Source organism: Pongo pygmaeus, chromosome 2 (assembly GCF_028885625.2).
Source record: "Pongo pygmaeus isolate AG05252 chromosome 2, NHGRI_mPonPyg2-v2.0_pri, whole genome shotgun sequence".
Classification (NCBI taxonomy): domain Eukaryota; kingdom Metazoa; phylum Chordata; class Mammalia; order Primates; family Hominidae; genus Pongo; species Pongo pygmaeus.
In genome coordinates, this window is record NC_085930.1 from 102,723,439 (window position 1) to 102,745,780 (window position 22,342).

General features: G+C 37.7%; 1 protein-coding gene and 1 pseudogene across 10 annotated transcripts in view; one reads left to right on the forward strand and one right to left on the reverse strand.

The window, feature by feature from the left end:
* Positions 1 to 22,342, reverse strand: part of DOCK3 (dedicator of cytokinesis 3) — a 739,703-nt gene that overhangs the window by 517,877 nt on the left and 199,484 nt on the right. For all 10 annotated transcript variants that reach the window (XM_054483639.1, XM_054483636.2, XM_054483638.2 and 7 more), the window contains exon 4: positions 10,568 to 10,623. In XM_054483639.1, the coding sequence (XP_054339614.1) occupies positions 10,568 to 10,623 (56 nt within the window). The remainder of the gene's footprint in view (positions 1 to 10,567; positions 10,624 to 22,342) is intronic.
* LOC129034160 (hsc70-interacting protein-like) lies at positions 14,193 to 21,371 on the forward strand (annotated as a pseudogene).

The window sequence follows — 22,342 nt, forward strand, 5'->3', positions numbered from 1 at the left end:
AGGTCACCAACATCAAAGACCAAAGGTAGATAAATCCACGAAGATGAGGAAAAACCAGCACAAAAAGGCTGAAAATTCCAAAAATCAGAATGCCTCTTCTCCTCCAAAGGATCACAACTCCTTGCCAAGGGAACAAAACTGGATGGAGAATGAGTTTGACAAATTGACAGAAGTAGGCTTTAGAAGGTGGGTAATAACAAACTCCTCCGAGCTAAAGGAGCATGTTCTAACCCAATGCAAGGAAGCTAAGAACCTTGAAAAAAGGTTAGAAGAATTGCTAAACAGCGTAACTGGTTTAAAGAAGAATATAAATGACCTCATGGAACTAAAAAACACAGCACAAGAACTTCATGAAGCATACACAAGTGTCAATAGCCAAACTGATCAAGCGGAAGAAAGGATATCAGAGATTGAAGATCAACTTAATGAAATAAAACGAGAAGACAAGGTAAGAGAATAAAGAATGAAAAGAAATGAAAAAAGGCTCCAAGAAATATGGGACTATGTGAAAAGACCAAACCTGTATTTGATTGGTGTACCTGAAAGTGACGGTGAGAATGGAACCAAGTTGTAAAACACTCTTCAGGGTATTATCCAGGAGAACTTTTCCCCAACCTAGCAAGACAGGCCAACATTCAAATTCAGGAAATACAGAGACCGCCACAAAGATACTCCCCGAGAAGAGTAACCCCAAGACACATAATTATCAGGTTTACCAAGGTTGAAATGAAGGAAAAAATGTTAAGAGCAGCCAGAGAGAAAGGCTGGGTTACCCACAAAGGGAAGCCTATCAGACTAACAGCAGAAACCCTATAAGCCAGAAGAAAGTGGGGGTAGGGGGGCAATATTCAATATTCTTAAAGAAAAGAATTTGCAACCCAGATTTTCACATCCAGCCAAACTAAGCTTCATAAGTGAAAGAGAAATAAAATCCTTTACAGACAAGCAACTACTGAGAGATTTTGTCACCACCAGGCCTGCCTTACAAGAGCTCCTGAAGGAAGCACTAAATATGGAAAGGAAAAATCGGTACCAGCCACTGCAAGAACATACCAAATTGTAAAGACCATCAACACTATGAAGAAACTGCATCAAGTAACGGGCAAAATAACCAGCTAGCATCATAATGACAGGATCAAATTCACACATAACAATATTCACTTTAAATGTAAATGGGCTAAATGCCCCAATTAAAAGACACAGACTGGCAAACTGGACAAACAGTCAAGACCCATCAGTGTGCTGTATTCAGGAGATCCATCTGAGGTGCAAAGACACACATAGGCTCAAAATAAAGGGATGGAGGAATATTTACCAAGCAAATGGAAAGCAAAAAAAACAGAGGTTGCAATCCTAGTCTCTGATAAAAAAGACTTTAAACCAAGAAAGATCAAAAAAGACAAAGAAGGGCATTACATAATGGTAAAGAGATCAATACAACAAGAAGAGCTAACTATCCTAAATATATATGCACCCAATACAGGAGCACCCAGATTCATAAAGCAAGTTCTTAGAGACCTACAAAGAGACTTAGAATCCCACACGATAATAGTGGGAGACTTTAACACCCCACTGTCAATATTAGACAGATCAACAAGACAGAAAATTAACAAGGATATTCAGGACTTCAACTCAGCTCTGGTCCAAGAGGACCTAACAGACATCTACAGAACTCTTCATCCCAAATCAACAGAATATACATTCCTCTCAGCACTACATCACACTTATTCTGAAATCGATCACATAATTGGAAGTAAAACACTCCTCAGCAAATGCAAAAGAACGGAAATCATAACAGTCTCTCTGACCACAGTGCAATCAAATTGGAACTCAGGATTGAGAAACTCACTCAAAACTGCACAACTACATGGAAACTGAACAACCTGCTCCTGAATGACTACTGGGTAAGTAATGAAATGAAGGCAGAAATAAAGATGTTCTTTGAAACAAAAAAGAATGAAGACACAACATACTAGAATCTCTGGGACACATTTAAAGCAGTGTGTAGAGAGAAATTTACAGCACTAAATGCCCACAAGAGAAAGCAGGAAAGATCTAAAATTGACACCCTAACATCAAAATTAAAAGAACTGCAGAAGCAAAAGCAAACAAATTCAAAAGCTAGCAGAAGACAAGAAATAACTAAGATCAGAGCAGAAATGAAGGAGATAGAGACACAAAAAACCCTTCAAAAAATCAATAAATCCAGGAACTGGTTTTTTGAAAAGATTAACAAACTAGGTAGACCGCTAGCCAGACTAATAAAAAAGAAAAGAGAGAAGAATCCAATAGACCCAATAAAGTGTGATAAAGGAGATATCACCACTGATCCCACAGAAATACAAACTACCATCAGAGAATACTATAAACACCTCTATGCAAATAAACTAGAAAATCTAGAAGAAATGGATAAATTCCTGGACACATACACCCTCCCAAGACTAAACCAGGAAGAAGTTGAATCCCTGAAGAGGGCAATAACAAGTTCTGAAATGGAGACAGTAATTAATAGCCTACCAACCAATAAAAGCCCAGGACCAGAAAGATTCACAGCTAAATTCTATCAGGGGTACAAAGAGGAGCTGGTACCATTCCTTCTAAAAACTATTCCAAAAAACTGAAAAAGAGTGACTCCTCCCTAACTCATTTTATGAGGCCAGCATCATCCTGATACCAAAACCTGGCAGAGACACAACAAAAAGAGAAAATTTTAGGCCAATATACCTGATGAACATCGATGTGAAAATCCTCAATAAAATACTGGCAAACCGAATCCAGCAGCACGTCAAAAAGCCTATCCACCACGATCAAGTTGGCTTCATCCCTGGGATGCAAGCCTGGTTCAACATATACAAATCAATAAACGTAATCCATCACATAAACAGAACCAATGATAAAAACCACATGATTATCTCAATAGATGCAAAAAAGGTCTCCAATAAAAGTCTACACCCCTTTAGGCTAAAAACACTCAATAAACTATACCAACTGAATGTATCTCAAAATAATAAGAGCTATTTATGAACCCACAGCCAATGTCATACTGAATGGGCAAAAGCTAGAAGCATTCCTTTTGAAAAATGGCACAAGACAAGGATGCCCTCTCTCACCACTCCTATTTAACATAGTGTTGGAAGTTCTGGCAAGGGCAATCAGGCAAGAGAAAGAAATAAAGGGTATTCAAATAGGAAGAGAGGAAATCAAATTGTCTCTGTTTGCAGATGATATGATTGTATATTTAGAAAACCCCATCGTCTCAGCCCAAAATCTCCTTAAGCTGATAAGCAACTTCAGCAAACTCTCAGGATACATAATCAATGTGCAAAAATCACAAGGATTCTTATACACCAATAATAGACAAACAGAGAGCCAAATCATGAGTGAACTCCCATTCAAAATTGCTACAAAGAGAATAAAATACCTAGGAATACAACTTACAAGGGATGTGAAGGACCTCTTCAAGTGGAACTACAAACCACTGCTCAAGGAAATCAGAGAGGACACAAACAAATGGAAAAATATTCCATGCTCATGGGTAGGAAGAATCAGTATCATGAAAATGGCCATACTGCCCAAAGTAATTCATAGAGTCAATGCTATCCCCATCAAGCTACCACTAACTTTCTTCACAGTTTAGAAAAAAACTAGTTTAAGTTTCCTGTGGAACCAAAAAAGAGCCCATATAGCCAAAACGATCCTAAGCAAAAAGAAAGCTGGAGGCATCACACTACCTGACTTCAAACTATACTACAAGGCTACATTAACCAAAACAGCAAGGTACTAGTACAAAACAGATATATAGACCAATGGAACAGAACAGAGGCCTCAGAAATAACACCACATGTCTACAACCATCCGACCTTTGACAAACCTGACAAAAACAAGCAATGGGGAAAGAATTCCCTACTTAATAAATGGTGTTGGTAAAACTGGCTAGCCATATTCAGAAAACTGAAACTGGACCCCTTCCTTACAGAACCTTATACAAATACTAACTCAAGATGGATTAAAGACTTAAATGTAAGACCTAAAACCATAAAAACCCTAGAAAAAAACCTAGGCAATACCATTCAGGGCAGCGGCATGGGCAAAGATTTCATGACTAAAACACCAAAAGCAATGGCAACAAAAGCCAAAATTGACAAATGGTGTCTAAGTAAACTAAAAAGCCTCTGCACAGCAAAAGAAACTATCATCAGAGTGAACAGGCAACCTACAGAATGGGAGAAAATGTTTGCAATCTCTCCATCTGACAAAGAGCTAATATCCAGAATCTACAAAGATTAAACAAATTTATAAGAAAAAAAACAACCCCATCAAAAAGTGGGCAAAGGAGATGAACAGACACTTCCAAAAGAAGACATTTATGTGGCCAACAAACATATGAAAAAAAAGCTCATCATCACTGATCATTAGAGAAATGCAAATCAAAACCGAAATGAAATACCCTCTTATGTCAGTTAGAATAGCAATCATTAGCTGGAGAGGATGTGGAGAAATAGGAACACTTTTACACTGTTCGTGGGAGTGTAAATTAGTTCATCCATTGTGGAAGACAGTGTGGCGATTCCTCAAGGATCTAGAACCAGAAATACAAATTGACCCAGCCATCCCATTACTGGGTATATACCCAAAGGATTATAAATCATTCTACTATAGAGACACATGCATGCATATGTTTATTGCACTACTGTTCAGAATAGCAAAAACTTGGAACCAACCAACCCAAATGCCCTTCAATGATAGACTTGATAAAGAAAATGTGGCACATACACACCATGGAATACTATGCAGCCATAAAAAAGGGATGAGTTCATTTCCTTCGCAGGGACATAGATGAAGCTGGAAACCATAATTCTCAGCAAACTAACACAGGAACAGAAGACCAAACACCACATGTTTTCACTCATAAGTGGGAGTTAAACAGTGAGAACACATGGACATGAAGAGGGAAGCATCACACACTGGGGCCTTTCGGGGGTTGGGGAGCTAGGGGAGGGATAGCATTAGGAGAAATACCTAATGTAGATGACGGGTTGATGGGCGCAGCAAACCACCATGGCACATGTATACCTATGTAGCAAACCTGCACATTCTGCACATGTATCCCAGAACTTAAAGTATAATAAAATAATTAAAAAAAGAAATCTTTGTATCCCCTTACCTCCCTGAGCATGCACATGGGTACACAGTTTACGAAGGCCTGTGTACTGCCATTGCAATGCTCATTCCTGAATAAATATAATTTCCTTAAAAACAAAAGAAGAAGAAGAATAGCTAATGAATGCTGGGCTTAATACCTAGGTGATGGGTGATCTGTGCAGCAAACCACCATGGCACACGTTTACCTATATAACAAACCTGCACATGATGGACATGTATCCTGGAAGTTAAAATAAAAGGTGAAGGAAAAAAAGTTTTTCAAGTTCTAAAAAAAAAAAAAGGGGGGGGGGAGGGGGTTAAAATAAGGTAACTAAGCATTTCATACAGATGCTGAAATAAAAACTAAGATTACTCTTTTATGTGATTCATTTCTGATGTTTTTTGTTTGAGGCTTTTATCCCAATTGATAAAGAAAAAAAGCCATTAAAATTTCCTTTAATTGAAGAAGAAGTGGTAGAAACTACACCTTTAACATTATTGGAGCAATACTTTGAAAGTAAATCACTTAGCAGTCAGAATAACAATTTGGAATTGTAACCAAATAGTCAAATACAGCTGGGAGACCTAAAATTCAACAGAACATTGTTTTAACACTTAAGAATTGTGTGACCTAACAGATGGGAAGAATATATAAGAACAAAGCTTAATTAACCAACTATGTAAACAGAACCAGTCATTATTCACAGTTCCCTTAAAAATAATTAAGATTTGCTAAACTTAAAAGATTTGCATGCTGTAAAAAAAAAATCAAAAACAAAAACCTGACAATCTTAATTCCCTCAACAAATGGTTTATTGTTGATGACACAATTTACATATTTTATATTGTGCATCTACTAACAAGTTTTTGTAGTTATAGTTATTCTTAATACTTGTCTTTTAACTCTTATACTAAAATTATTTATATACTATCTTTACAGTATTCAAATATTCTGTATATGTGTATATATTTGCCTTTGCCTGTGAATTGTATACTTTTGTATGCTTTCATGTTGCTGTATAGCATCATTTTGTTTCAACTTAAAGAACTCCTTTTAGCATTTTTTATAAGGCAGATCTAGTAGTGATGAACTCCCTCAGCTTTTGTTTGTCTGGGAAAGCCTTTCTCTCTACTTCATTTCTGAAGGACAGTTTTGCTGGGTACTGGTTGACAGAGTTTTTTTGTTTCCTTCAGTATTTTAAATATATCATCCTGCTCCCTTCTGGCCTACAAGGTTTTGGCTGAGAAATCTGCTGATAGCAGATTTATGGAGGCTCTCTTATATAAGACAAGTCCTTTTCATCTTGCTACTTTCAAAATTCTCTTTGACTTTTGACAATTTGACCACAATGCATCTCAACATGGATTTCTTTGGATTCCTCTTTTTTAAATTATACTTTAAGTTCTAGGATACATGTGCACAACGTGCAGGTTTGTTACATAGGTATACAAGTGTCATGTTGGTGTGCTGCACCCATTAAATCGTCATTTACATTAGATATATCTCCTAATGCTATCCCTCTCCCCTCCCCCCTGCCCCCTCCCCTCACCCAACGACAGGCCCTGGTGTGTAATGCTCCCCTTCCTGTGTCCCAGTGTTCTCATATTCAATTCCCACCTATGAGTGAGAACACGTGGTGTTTGGTTTTTCGTCCTTGTGATACTATGCTGAGAATGATGGCTTCCAGCTTCATCCATGTCCCTACAAAGGACATGAACATCTTAAAGGGGTTGTTTGGACTTCAAGGATCAATGTTCATTTCCCTCCCCAGATCTGGGAAGTTTTCAGCCATTGTTTCTTTAAATAAGTTTCCTGCTCCTTTCTTTTCCTTGCTCTCCCTCTTCCTCTCTCTCCTGCCCCACTTCTGATAATTCCATATTGAGCATATTGGTTTGCTTGATGGTGTCCCATTAGTTTCTTAGGATTTCTTCACTCTTTTTCCTTTTTGATTCTCTGAATGGATCATTTCAAATGACCTATCTTCAAGTTGACTCGCTCCTCTATTTGATCAAGAATGCTGTTGAAGTTCTCTATAGAATTTTCACATTACTTATTGTATTCTTCAGCTCCAGAATTTCTGTTTGATTCTTTGCTTTCTTACGGTTTCTATCTCTTTGTTGGTATTCTCATTATTTTCACTTTTCATTTTCCTCATTTAATTTAGTTGTCTGTATTCTCTTGTAACTCATTTAGTTAAGTAATCTTTATTATTTTGAGTTGTCTTGAGGGCAATTCATAGAACTCCTTTTCTTTAGGGTCTGTTATTGAATATTTATTTTGCTCTGATTGTGTCATGTATTCCTGATTCTTCATCTTCCTTGCAGCTTTGCTTTGGGGCCTGCACATTTGAAGAAACAACCACTTCCCCAGTCTTTATGGACTGACTTCAATAGACAAACACCCTCACCAATCAGCCCAACACAGATTCTGGGAACCTCTCAAACCTTTTCTATGAATGTACGCACTTCATTCCTCCATCCAGCCTGAGAGTCTCAAGGTTCTGGGCCTTCTCCCAATCTCTCAAAGAAATGATGGCCACAGTAAGCTGCCCATCTCTTTTCCCTAGCGCAGTACTCTAAAATTCCAGGATGTATGCTTCATTCTTCTCTTTCCCTTCTGAGGGAGAAGACTCACAGATATGCATCTTCTCCCAACCCTGCAGAGCTCTACTGGCCACAGTTGCCTGCCCTCCACTTTTTTCTAGAGTGATGCATTGAAATGATGGGATGCTGCTCCCACTCCTCACCCTCCCTCCTGCAGAAATCTTAGGGTTGTGCACTTTTCCCGATCTTGCAGAGGCAAGCTAGCTGCAGTGAGCCTCTCACTCCTTTTCTTTGTTCTTAGCTTCCCCTGCATGTTTAAATTATGGCTACTCCAGCACTCTGGGTGAGGTGGGATAGAAAGAGGTCATTCAAGCAGCACCCACAAATGCTGGAGATGTTTGATGTACAGTCCTCTTTTTCTTTGCCCCACTGGAAGAATCACAATCTGGGACAAATTCTCTCTTAACCAGCTGGGAGAAGGGACTGACAAAGGTAAGAGTGAAATTGCTCTTCTTAGCCATTTCATTGTGTCTACTCTCTGTTTTGTGCTCCTCTGGAGTACTGCAACTTCTTCACTGGATACTGGACCTCTTATAAAGGTATTTTTCTTGGTATACCATTGTTAAATCTGTGTTTCTGTAGGGGGATGAGAGCTGAAACTTCTTATTCTGCCAAACTGCTGATGTCATGAAAGACCACTACTTTCTGGTTGGGCTCTATTCCACTACAACACAGTAAATGAAAAATTATCTGGAGAAAAAGGCCAAAGTAAACATGAAGCTCTCGTGCGCATCCCTTCCTTCAACGATCATAGCCCCTCAAGATCTTGCCCAACCAATTGTTCTCCAGTGCCTGCAGACAATTGTTTTTTAATATTTTCTCCAGATTTTAGAATTCTTATTCTGGATTAGCAACTTATTGGACATTTGGATATGGAGGTCAATTCCAAATAGCTTTCTAAGATTGATATCCCACTTCCAGCAAACATGGCTGCTCTGTGTGTAATTTTATGTACAGCCATATCACTTCTACTTTCCTGAGGCAAACTCAATCCAGGTAGGGATTCTTCTGCTAGCAAAGTGTTCCCCAATGTCCTTTATAACTATTATAAATGTGACATATGACTCATAAACTTAGGATAAGTTTCTCATCATCAGAAAGTGTATGATTTTGCTGGTATTTTCTAAGGCACTCTATTTCTGCATCCCTAGATATTATCTATTATCTCCTTTTCTCACCTTGGTCCCTCACAGCTTCTGCCCACTTTCAGCTCTGATCAGCCTCATTACTGATAAATAAAGGATATTATTTTTGAATTTTATGATAAGCCATTCACATTCAGAAAATGTTTTTAGCACTTTCCAAAATATATGCTTTGCTAATTCCAAGTCGAAATACTCTCTTTTCCTTTTCCCACACTTCTATCCAGGCTTGATACTTTTGATAGTCCTTACTTATAAACTTGAGATGGCAGATTATTTGTTGCAAAGGTTCATAAACATGAGATGTGTAAGTTGTTTTTCTTTTTTATGTCCTTATGGCTTTACATGTTTTGTAAATGGAGAAGGGGAAGAATAATAAGTATGCTAGTTGTGGATTCATATCAGAATCTTCTAAGTTATATTCTTACTATTTCCCCAACACAAATTTTATATTGGAAGGCATACAAGACAATTAATAATAACTATCATCTCCAAATCTATTCTTCTAAGGACTAATCATGAGGCTGCAATCTGCAAGCTGTGTTTTGCAGTCTCCTTTGCCAGCTGGGAGCATTAGAAAGATACTGGGGAAAAGAAGGTAAAGAGGTGTGTTTCCTGCTGTTCCTGTAAACAATTTCTTTCACAGTGAAAAGTGGTTCCAGCCTCCAGTTGCTTTTGGCATTCCCCAAAACAGCCTCATTACCACCTTCTTTATACATACCAACAGCAGCTATTTGACATTCCCTCCTCAAATTTCTGAGCTCCAGTATCTCAAGATCTAATTTCTGAGTTCCTGTGTTTCAGTATCTCCACCATTATTAATGTGTAGGCCACTTTATGCAGTTATAATCTATGGGTTACATCAGTATTTCCTCTTTTGTTCTTTAACTCTTCAAACGTGTGTAAATAATTTCCCACATTAAATTCCACCTCATAAAGTGACTCATGTTTCTATTTTCTTGAATGAACCATAACTGACCAGAAGGTTGCTCTGATGCTTACTCACCCTCCAGTCAAGAACAGTATTTCTACTTTAGGAAGCTACCTTGGTTACAAATTATACAGTACTTAAATTTTATGTTTTAAAATAATAAATTTTGAAAAATAAAATCGAAACTATAATATTATTAAACATGACAAAGAATTTTTTGAAAACTCATTCATATTCCCAACATGCAAAAACAAGTGTTAACATTTTGACATATTTATTTATTGTCTCTTTTTAGGCTTTGTTTTTAAAATTTGTGATCAAACCATTTTGTATATTGTCTTCTTATGGTTAAGGTATATCTTTAAACTTTTTCAATTTCAACTTGCAAATAAAAAATTTTAAAAGTCTCTTTCACTTTGTAAAAACAAAATGACATATTTATCTTTAACTCCTACTCTATGAATGACTATGCTCAAAATAGTACATAATTTTTTAAAACATACTGCATGCCTAATTGATTTTATAAAATTCACAGGTAACGTCATTTCTTCCGTATACAAGAAAACAGATTAAAGTTGTCTGTATTTTAAGAAAACATTATTCCCTCAAAATTACATGATAAAGCATGTACATTTTTGCCAGGAAAACATATCAATTGTATATTTTATACTATGAACCAAAAGGAAAAACAATCTTCCTCTGTAGCCTATAAAAATTGTAAATAAATTTAGCAAGGCCAATTACTTACCCCCTATTACTGACAATTGCCTTTTTCAAGTGAATGTAATTTGCAGGAAAGATCCCCTGTAAAAGAGAAAATATTTCCTGTTAGAAAAAATAAATTGTGATTAACATTCCATATATACAAAAATAGCAATCAGATTTCAGCACAGAAACATAGTAGATCTCCTGCTACAGCAACCACTTTGCATATTAAGTATGCAGAGCTGTACAAAGTATATTAGGTAGGAATTCCACGGCCACATGCAATCAAAATTTATCCTCAGGAGACAACTGTGATCTTTAGCACTGCAAAAATAAAACTTTAAATTTTAATTTTAAAAGAGTTATAGATTAGAGATGGTCCATCAATTCACTCTCCAGAAATAGTATTATGTACAGAACTTGTCATGTATCTCCAAAACTAATATCATCATCTAACCAACAACTTACAGATTATCTAGCTCTGAGCTAGAAAAACAATTCTCAGACTCTAGCTAACATTAATATTCACAGGAGTGAATCAATTCGAGAACTTCTAAAATATGTCTTCTTTTACTCTTTCCAAAACTGTTTCTACTTTGTTATTTACCATAATTTGATTTCAATTCCTAAAGAATAAGTAGCGTATTTAAAAAAAAAAAAAAAAAACCACATCAGTTTTCCAATCAATGTTTCGCCCCCATCTCCTGATGTATAAAATGCTCTTTAAATAAAACACGAATGGCTTACAGGTTTGGCGGCACATGCTTGTAATCCCAGTGCTTTAGGAGCCTGAGGTGGGAGAACTGCTAGAGGCCAGGGCTCCATGAGTAGTCTGGGCAATATAGCAAGACCCTGTCTCTACAAACAATTAAAAAGTTAGCCAGGTGTGATGGTACACACCTGTAGTCCTAGCTACTTGGGAGGATTTCTTGAGCCCAGAAGTTTCGGGCTACAGTGAGCTATGATAGCACCACTATACTCCAGCCTATATGACAAAGCAAGAACCTGTCTTACACACACGCACACACCCATGGCCTAAATATATTTTATACTCTTTGGCCCACACTACCACCAATAATCACCCAAATGAAGGCTATAAGCAATTAGACTACAGTAATGAGTTTTGTATTTTGGCTCATAATAAAAGACAGCATATACTAACGTAAAATCCTAATATGGGAGAATATAGAGACTTAAAAAAAGGATTTAAAAAGCAACTGCATGTAACCATAGCGAAATGATGACTATTGTTTATCTGTTTTTAAAAAAACAATTGATAGTAAAAAACTTTAAAATATACACGCTCGGCATACACTTCTGGGAAGATGAAATAAACATACTTTTCAGTATCTCTCCGAATAACACCTAGTGCATACCTAAAAACTCTGGAATATATATATATATATCTCTCCAAAATAAAAAATATTCTGAAAGGTGGAGAGAAGAAGGCAGACCAACTAGGGAATGTGGGAGACACAAAATAACATAGTGGTGAATTCCCTAGTTTATCTTTTTGCCATATGTATCAGGCTATTTTAAAGTGAAGAAGCTGGAAACCTGGAAACACCAACAGGCACAGAAAGAAAGAAACTCCAACAAAAACTTGCTCTCTCTAGCCAAAGAACCAGGAAAAGGTCATCCTATTAAGACAGAAAATTTTTAAACAATAACCACTACCCTGCTGTCAAACAGCATCCCCCTCTGCCCCCCACCCCACAAAACTGTGACCTAATCCCCACCCACACGAGTAAGGTCAATTGGAGATACTAGACTTTCACCATCATCAGGCAGTAACGAAGCACTCAAATCCACATTGGGGTAACGTAAGAGGTGGCTGACTGTTTAGGGACCCCAAAACCTTCTACTCTAGTAGCTAATAAGCTCCCACCACACAGTGGCAGTGGAGATTGCCTGGATTATCTGGACTTCCACTCCTAACCAGCATTAATAGGACTCCCTCCGTCACCTTCTCTGGTGGTATCAGAACTGCCCAATGGGACAGTTGGACTGAAAAAGTACATGAAGAAATAATGGCATACTAGTGAGGATGTGACTCAACCTCATTCATTGCTGGTACGAATACAAAATGGTATAGTCACTTTAAAAGACACTGGCAGTTTCATACAAAACTAAACATAGCCTTACCATATGATCCAGCAATTACACACCTAGGTATTTACCCAAATGAGTTGAAAAGTTGATGCCCATACAAAAAAAACTGCATACAAAAGCTTATACCATTTTTCTTCATAAATGCCAAGACTTGGAAGTAACTACAATGTCCTTCAACAGGTGAATGGATAAGCAAACTGTAGCACATCCATACAATGAAATATGATTCAGCAATAAAAAGAAATGAGCTATAAAGCCACAAAAACATGGGGAAAACATTAACTGCATATTGCTAAGTGAAAGAAATCAATCTGAAAGGCCACATACTGTATGACTATTCTAGAAAAAGCAAAACCATAGAGACAGCAAAAAACACAGTTGTTGCCAAGGTTCCTGGGGGAAGTGGGAAAGGATGAACAGGTGGCACACAAGGGCATTGTTAGGACAGTGAAACTATTCTATATGGTACCGTAATGATAGCTACATGACATTGTGCATTTGGTAAAACCCTTAGGACTGTACAACACAAAGAGCAAACCCTAATATCAATAATAAATAATATTAATAGTGTATCAATACTGGTTCATCCATTATAACAAATGTTCCACACTAATGCAGGATATTAATAATAGGAAAATTGGGGGGGGGGGGGAGAAGCCTGTACTTTCTGCACAATGTTTTTGGAAACCTAAAACTCTTTAAAAAATAAAGTCTAATCTGAAATGTAAAATTTTAAAAATGACACAAAACTTTCCAAATTTGGAAAAAGACATAAATGTACACATTCAAGAAGGTGAATGAATCCCAAGCAGGAAGAAAACCAAGGAAATACACAAGTTACAACATAGTCACTTTGGAATACTATGGGCAAAGAAAAAAATTGACAAGAGAGAAACAGCACCTTACCTATAGTGAAAAAAACCTATCTGAATTATCAGCAGATTTTTCATCAAAACCATAAAAGCAGCACCAGTCACAATAGCCAAAAGCTGTTTACAACCCAGATGTCTATCAACTGATAAATAAATGAGCTGTTCATATTATTGAATGGTATATATCCAGCCAGGCATGGTGGCTCACGCCTGTAATCTCAGCACTTTGAGAGGCCAAGGCGGGCAAATCACCTGAGGTCAGGAGTTCAAGACCAGCTTTGCCAACATGGCGAAATCCTGTCTCTACTAAAACTACAAAAATTAGCGGGCCGTGGTGCCAGATGCCTGTAATCCTATCTACTCAGGAGGCTGAGACAGGAGAATCGCTTGAACCCAGGAGGCAGAGTTTGCAGTGAGGCGAGATGGCACCACTGCACTCCAGCCTGAAAGAGCAAGACTCCATATCAAAAATTAAAAAAAAAAAAAAGAATGGTATATACTTGCAGTGAAATCTTATTCTGCCATAAAAAGGAATGTACATGACTGAACTCAGAAAACATTATGCTGAATGAAAGAAGCCAGATGCAAAAGACACCTATTACATAATTTTATTTACATGAAATATTCAGAATAGGCAAATACACAGAGACAGAAAGAAGTCATATGGTTGTCAGGAGCAGGAGGATGAAAAAATATGACCACTTAATGGGCTTGGAAGTTTCTGTTTGTGGAAATGAAAATGTTTTGGAACATAATAATGGTGATGTTTGTAAAACATTATGCATGTACTAAATGTCACTCATGGTAAATGTTATGTGTATTTTACATTCTAGATTTTTGAAAAATACGTATAAAATATTTAAAATACAAATTTCTATAATTTTCAATGAAAATATAGCAGACAGAAGGAAGTGGCACATTTGTCAAATGCTGAAAGAAAAGCACTGTCAATCTAAAATATTATATCTACCAAAAATACATTTCAGGAATGGAAGACAAATCAAAACATTTTCACATGAAGGAAAACAAAAAGAATTTGTCATCAACAGAAATACCCTAAAAAAAAAAAGTGAAAGAAAATTCTCTAAGCAGAAATAAAATGATAAAACAAAAAACCATGGAACTACACTAAGAAAAAAACAAAAAATGTAAGCAAACCCATGGGTAAATATAATAGACATTCATTTTTTCTCTTGAATTTTCTTAATTAGGTTTGATGGTTGAAGCAAACATTATTTTTTTTATAAAGAGAAAGAAAAAACTTCTCTTTGTGCATGATTATTTGCCATTCACAGACATTTAGCAAAATGGCTTTTTTTTTTTTAATACTTCAAGTTCTAGGATACATGTGCACAACGTGCAGGTTTGTTACATATGTATACATGTGCCACGTTGGTGTGCTGCACCCGTTAACTCGTCATTTGCATTAGGTATATCTCCCAATGCTATCCCTCCCCCATTCCCCCACCCCACGACAGGCCCTGGTGTGTGATGTTCCCCACCCTATATCCAAGTGTTCTCATTGTTCAATTCCCACCTACGAGTGAGAACATGCAGGGTTTGGTTTGTGTCCTAGCGATAGTTTGCTCAGAGTGATGGTTTCCAGCTTCATCCATCTCCCCACAAAGGACATGAACTCATCCTTTTTCATGGCTGCATAGTATTCCATGGTATATATGTGCCACATTTTCTTAATCCAGTCTATCTTTGATGGACATTTGGGTTGCTTCCAAGTTTTTGCTATTGTGAATAGTGCTGCAATAAACATACGTGTGCATGTGTCTTTATAGCAGCATGATTTATAATCCTTTGGGTATATGTCCAGTAATGGGATGGCTGGGTCAAATGGTATTTCTAGTTCTAGATCCTTGAGGAATCGCCACACTGTCTTCCACAACGATTGAACTAGTTTACAGTCCCACCAACAGTGTAAAAGCGCTCCTATTTCTCCACATCCTCTCCAATACCTGTTGTTTCCTGACTTTTTAATGATCGCCATTCTAACTGGTGTGCGATGGTATCTCATTGTGGTTTTGATTTGCATTTCCCTGATGGCCAGTGATGATGAGCATTTTTTCATGTGTCTGTTGGCTGCATAAATGTCTTCTTTTGAGAAGTGTCTGTTCATATCCTTTGCCCAGTTTTTGATAGGGTTGTTTGATTTTTTTATTGTAAATTTGTTTGAGTTCTTTGTAGATTCTGGATATTAGCCCTTTGTCAGATGAGTAGATTGTAAAACTGTTCTCCCATTCTGTAGGTTGCCTGTTCACTCTGATGGTAGTTTGTTTTGCTGTGCAGAAGCTCTTTAGTTTAATTAGATCCCATTTGTCAATTTTGGCTTTTGTTTCCACTGCTTTTGGTGTTTTAGTCATGAAGTCCTTGCCCATGCCTATGGCCTAAATGGTATTGCCTAGGTTTTCTTCTAGGGTTTTTATGGTTTTAGGTCTAACATTTAAGTCTTTAATCCATCGTGAATTAATTTTTGTATAAGGTGTAAGGAAGGGATCCAGTTTCAGCTTTCTACATATGGCTAGCCAGTTTTCCCAGCACCATTTATTAAATAGGGAATTCTTTCCCCATTGCTTGTTTTTGTCAGGTTTGTCAAAGAGCAGATGGCTGTAGATGTGTGGTATTATTTCCGAGGGCTCTATTCTGTTCCATTGGTCTATATCTCTGTTTTGGTACCAGTACCATGCTGTGTTGGTTACTGTAGACTTGTAGTATAGTTTGAAATAAGGTAGCATGATGCCTCCAGCTTTGTTCTTTTGGCTTAGGATTGTCTTGGCAATGCGGGCTCCTTTTTGGTTCCATATGAACTTTAAAGTAGTTTTTTCCAATTCTGTGTAGAAAGTCATTGGTCACATGATGGAGACAGCATTGAATCTATAAATTACCTTCGGCAGTATGGCCATTTTCACGATATTGATTCTTCCTATCCATGAGCATGGAATATTCTTCCATTTGTTTGTGTCCTCTTTTATTTCGCTGAGCAGTGGTTTGTAGTTCTCCTTGAAGAGGTCCTTCACATCCCTTGTAAGTTGGATTCCCAGGTATTTTATTCTCTTTGAAGCAATTGTGAATGGGAGTTCACTCATGATTTGGCTCTCTGTCTGTTACTGGTGTACAGGAATGCTTGTGATTTTTGCACATCGATTTTGTAATCTTAGACTTTGCTGAAGTTGCTTATCAGCTTAAGGAGATTTTGGGCTGAGACGACAGAGTTTTCTAAATATACAATCATGTCATCTGCAAACAAGGACAATTTGACTTCCTCTTTTCCTAATTCAATACCCTTTATTTCTTTCCCTTGCCTGATTGCCCTGGCCAGAACTTCCAATACTATGCTGAATAGGAGTGGTGAGATACGGCATCCCTGTCTTGTGCCAGTTTCCAAAGGGAATGCTTCCAGTTTTTGCCCATTCAGTATGATATTGGCTATGGGTTTGTCATAAATAGCTATTATTTTGAGATACATCCCATCAATACCTAATCTATTGAGAGTTTTTAGCATGAAGGGCTGTTGAATTTTGTCAAAGGACTTTTCTGCATCTATTGAGATAATCATGTGGATTTTGTCTTTGGTTCTGTTTATGTGATTGATTACGTTTATTGATTTGCATATGTTGAACCAGCCTTGCATCCCAGGGATGAAGCTCACTTGATCGTGGTGGATAAGCTTTTTGATGTGCTGCTGGATTCAGTTTGCCAGTACTTTATTGAGGATTTTTGCATCAATGTTCATCAGGGATATTGGTCTAAAATTCTTTTTTTGTTGTGTCTCTGCCAGGCTTTGGTATCAGGATGATGTTGACCTCATAAAATGAATTAGGGAGGATTCCCTCTTTTTTGGTTGATCGGAATAGTTTCAGAAGGAATGGTACCAGCTCCTCTTTGTACTTCTGGTCGAATTCAGCTGTGAATCCGTCTGGTCTTGGACTTTTTTTGGTTGGTAGGCTATTAATTATTGCCTCAATTTCGGAACCTGTTATTGGTCTATTGAGGGATTCAACTTCTTCCTGGTTTAGTCCTGGAAGGGTGTATGTGTCCAGGAATTTATCCATTTCTTCTAGATTTTCTAGCTCATTTGCAGAGAGGTGTTTACAGTATTTTCTGATGGTAGTTTGTATTTCTGTGGGATCAGTGGTGATATCCCCTTTATCATTTTTTATTCCATCTATTTGATTCTTCTCTCTTTTCTTCTTTATCAGTCTCGCTAGCGGTCTATGAATTTTGTTGATCTTTTCAAAAAGCCAGCTCCTGGATTCATTGAGTTTTTGAAGGGTTTTTGTGTCTCTATCTCCTTCAGTTCTGCTCTTAGTTATTTCTTGCCTTCTGCTAGCTTTTGAATGTGTTTGCTCTTCCTTCTCTAGTTCTTTTAATTGTGATGTTAGGGTGTCAATTTTAGAACTTTCCTGCTTTGTCTTGTGGGCATTTAGTGCTATAAACTTCCCTCTACACATTGCTTTAAGTGTGTCCCAGAGATTCTGGTATGTTGTGTCTTTGCTCTCATTGGTTTCAAACAACATCTTTATTTCTGCCTTCATTTTGTTATGTACCCAGTAGTCATTCAGGAGCAGGTTATTCAGTTTCCATGTAGTTGAGCAGTTTTGAGTGAGTTTCTTAATCCTGAGTTCTAGTTTGATTGCACTGTGGTCTGAGAGACAATTTGTTATAATTTCTGTTCTTTTACATTTGCTGAGGAGTGCTTTACTTCCAACTATGTGGTCAGTTTTGGAATAAGTGTGATGTAGTGCTGAGAAAAATGTATATTCTGTTGATTTGGGGTGGAGAGTTCTGTAGATGTCTATTAGGTCCACTTGGTGCAGAGATGAGTTCAATTCCTGGGATATCCTTGTTAACTTTCTGTCTCGTTGATCTATCTAATGTTGACAGTGGGGTGTTAAAAGTCTCCCATTATTATTGTCTGGGAGTCTAAGTCTCTTTGTAGGTCTCTAAGGACTTGCTTTATCAATCTGGGTGCTCCTGTATTGGGTGCATATATATTTAGGATAGTTAGCTCTTCCTGTTGAATTGATCCCTTTACCATTATGTAATAGCCTTCTTTGTCTCTTTTGATCTTTGTTGGTTTAAAGTCTGTTTTATCAGAGACTAGGATTGCAACCCCTGCTTTTTTTTGTTTTCCATTTGCTTGGTAAATCTTCCTCCATCCCTTTATTTTGAGCCTCTGTGTGTCTCTGCACCTGACATGGGTCTCCTGAATACAGCACACTTATGGGTCTTGACTCTTTATCCAATTTGCCAGTCTGTGTCTTTCAATTGGAGCAGTTAGCCCATTTACATTTAAAGTGAATATTGTTATGTGTGAATTTGATCCTGTCATTATGATGTTAACTGGTTATTTTGCTCATTAATTTATGCAGTTTCTTCCTAGCATCGATGGTCTTTACAATTTGGCATGTTTTTGCAGTGGCTGGTACCGGTTGTTCCTTTCCATGTTTAGTGCTTCCTTTAGGAGCTCTTGTAAGGCAGGTCTGGTGGTGACAAAATCTCTCAGCACTTGCTTGTCTGTAAAGGATTTTATTTCTCCTTCACTTATGAAGCTTAGTTTGGCTGGATATGAAATTCTGGGTTGAAAATTCTTTTCTTTAAGAATGTTGAATATTGGCCCCCACTCTCTTCTGGCTTATAGACTTTCTGCCTAGAGATCCGCTGTTGGTCTGATGGGCTTCCCTTTGTGGGTAACCCGACCTTTCTCTCTGGCTGCCCTTAATATTTTTTCCTTCATTTCAACTTTGGTGAATCTGACAATTATGTGTCTTGGAGTTGCTCTTCTCGAGGAGTATATTTGTGGTGTTCTCTGTATTTCCTGAATTTGAATGTTGGCCTGTCTTGCTAGGTTGGGGATATTCTCCTGGTTAATATCCTGTTTTCCAACTTGGTTTCATTCTCCCTGTCACTTTCAGGTACACCAATCAGACATAGATTTGGTCTTTTCACATAGTGCCATATTTCTTGGAGGCTTTGTTCGTTTCTTTTCACTCTTTTCTCTCTAAACTTCTCTTTTTGCTTCATTTCATTAATTTGATCTTCAATCACTGATACCCTTTCTTCCACTTGATCAAATCAGCTATTGAAGGTTGTGCATGTGTCACATCGTTCTCGTGCCATGGTTTTCAGTTCCATCAGGTCATTTAAGGTCTTCGCTACACTGTTTATTCTAGTTTGCCATTTGTCTAATCTTTTTTCAAGGTTTTTAGCTTTTTTGCAATGAGTTCAAACATCCTCCTTTAGCTTGGAGAAGTTTGTTATTACCAATCGTCCGAAGCCTTCTTCTCTCAACTCGTCAAAGTCATTCTCCTTCCAGCTTTGTTTCGTTGCTGGCGAGGAGCTGCGTTCCTTTGGAGGAGAAGAGACACTCTGATTTTTAGAATTTTCAGCTTTTCTGCTTTGGTTTCTCCCCATCTTCGTGGTTTTATCTACCTTTGGTCTTTGATGATGGTGATGTACAGATGGGGTTTTGGTGTGGATGTCCTTTCTGTTTGTTAGTTTTCCTTCTAACAATCAGGACCCTCAGCTGCAGGTCTGTTGGAGTTTGCTGGAGGTCCACTCCAGAAACTGTTTGCCTGGGTATCACCAGCGGAGGCTGCAGAACAGCAAATATTGCAGAACGGCAAATGTTGCTGCCTGATCCTTCCTCTGGAAGCTTCGTCTCAGAGGGGCACCCAGCTGTATGAGGTGTCAGTCAGCCTCTACTGGGAGATGTCTCCCAGTTAGGCTACTTCCAGTTAGCCAGGCGTCGTGGTGCATGCCTGTAATCCCAGCTACTCAGGAAGCTGAGGCAGGAGAATCGCTTGAACCCAGGAGGCGGAGGTTGCAGTGAGCTGAGATCACGCCACTGCACTCCAGGCTGGTGACAGAGCGAGACTCCATCATAAAAAAGCAAAGAAAAAAGTGGCTGCCATTGAAGCCCTAGATAATGGTGCACTACAGAAAGCCACTGTCCTGTTCAGAGATGCCATCAAGCTGAATCCTCGCTTGACCATTCTGTATGTCAAGAGAGTCAGTGTCTTCATCACATTACAGAAGTCAAATGCTGCCATTCGAGACTGACAGAACAAATGAAATAGATTCTGATTTGGCTCAGCCTTATAAGTGGTGAGGGAAAGCACACAGATTTCTGGGCCATTGGAAAGAAGCAGCTATAATCTTGCCCCTGACTATAAACTGGATTATGATGAAGATACTAGTACAATGCTGAAAGAAGTTCAACTGAGGGCCAAGAAAATTGCACGACATTAGAAAAAGGCTGAATAGAAATATCAAGAGTAAGAAATCAAAGAAAGAATAAAAAGGGTTAAGAAGGCTCCATAAGATCATGAGAGAGCTCAGAGGGAGGAAGAAGCCAGATGACATTTAGGAGCTCAATATGGCTCTTTTCCAGGTGGCTTTCCCAGGGGAATGCCTGGTAATTTTCCTGGAGCAATGCCTGGAATGGCAGAAATGCCTGGATGCAATGAAATTCTTAAGTGATTTAGAGCAGCGGTGTTCAATCTTTTGGCTTCCCTGGACCACACTCAAAGAAGAATTGTCTTGGGCCACACATAAAATACAGTAACACTAACAAGAGCTGATGGGCTTTTTTAAAAAATCGCAAAAAATCTCATAATGTTTTAAGAAAATTTACAAATTTGTGTTGGGTCACATTCAAAACTGTTCTGGGCTGCATATGGCCCATGAGTTGGACAAGCTTGACCTAGAGGTTCTCGCAGCCATGCAGGAAACAGAAGTTACGGTGATCTTCTAGGATGTGGCCCAGAACACAGCAAATACGTCAAAACACCAGAGCAACCAAAAAAAATTATGAATCTCATCAGTAAATTGTCAGCCAAATTTTTAAAGTGAAGCAAAATGTCCTTTGGACAAGTAAAAGGCCCTAGGTGAAGGAAAAGCAAACTAGATCACCTAATAAATGTTACAATAATACAAACCAGTGTACCTCTGATCAAGACAACTAGAAGGCTTTGAAGATCATCTCTACCCCTCTTCCCCAAATGCAGCTGAATATTTTACTGTGGTTTGCCATTAGGATATTCATTCAAATCATGTGTTCCTGCTAGAAATTACAAACTATAATAAAATACTAAATATTTATTCACTAAATATTTATACTGAATACTAAATATTTTAAACCTTAAAAATATTTAAAACAAAAGGATGTGTTAGTTCATATATTTTTCTTTAATAATCATTTTGTATTTTTCCTTTAAATTATTAGGCAAGGAAGATACTTAAGTACGGAAGATTTATTGCTCTGGTTTTAGTGAAATACAGGTTTACAAATGGGAGACAAATATAACTAATTTAAGTAGATAAAGCTTGAGTTGAATACATGATTACTGCGGAATTTTGATTTCTCTTTTTAAATGGTTTTTTAACATGAATAATTCTGATAAAAATATTGATATTACCAGTATTTCAACAGAACCTGAGGACAGGCTGGAAATACTTGGTATAGCAGCAGTAATCTTATTATGTTTTACATAGCATGCACCCTCGTGCCAGTTGCATTTAAACCTTACACTATGGTAAAGAATTTTTTTTAATGCACCAGTAGAGCTGGATTATTCAGCTCTGTTCTTGTTCAATATATCAAGAAAATGTTTCATATTATCTCAACAGCGAACAGGTGAAGACTCTCAAAATACAACAGTTGTTTTTTTTTTTAATTCAAAAAATTAGAGAGGAAGAGATGATTGCAACTTCACTCTATGAGGCAAGCACTGCTCTGATACCAAAATCAGACAGGGACACAACAAACAAGAAAACTATAGGCCAATAATCCTGATGAACATAAATGCAAAAATCTTCTACAA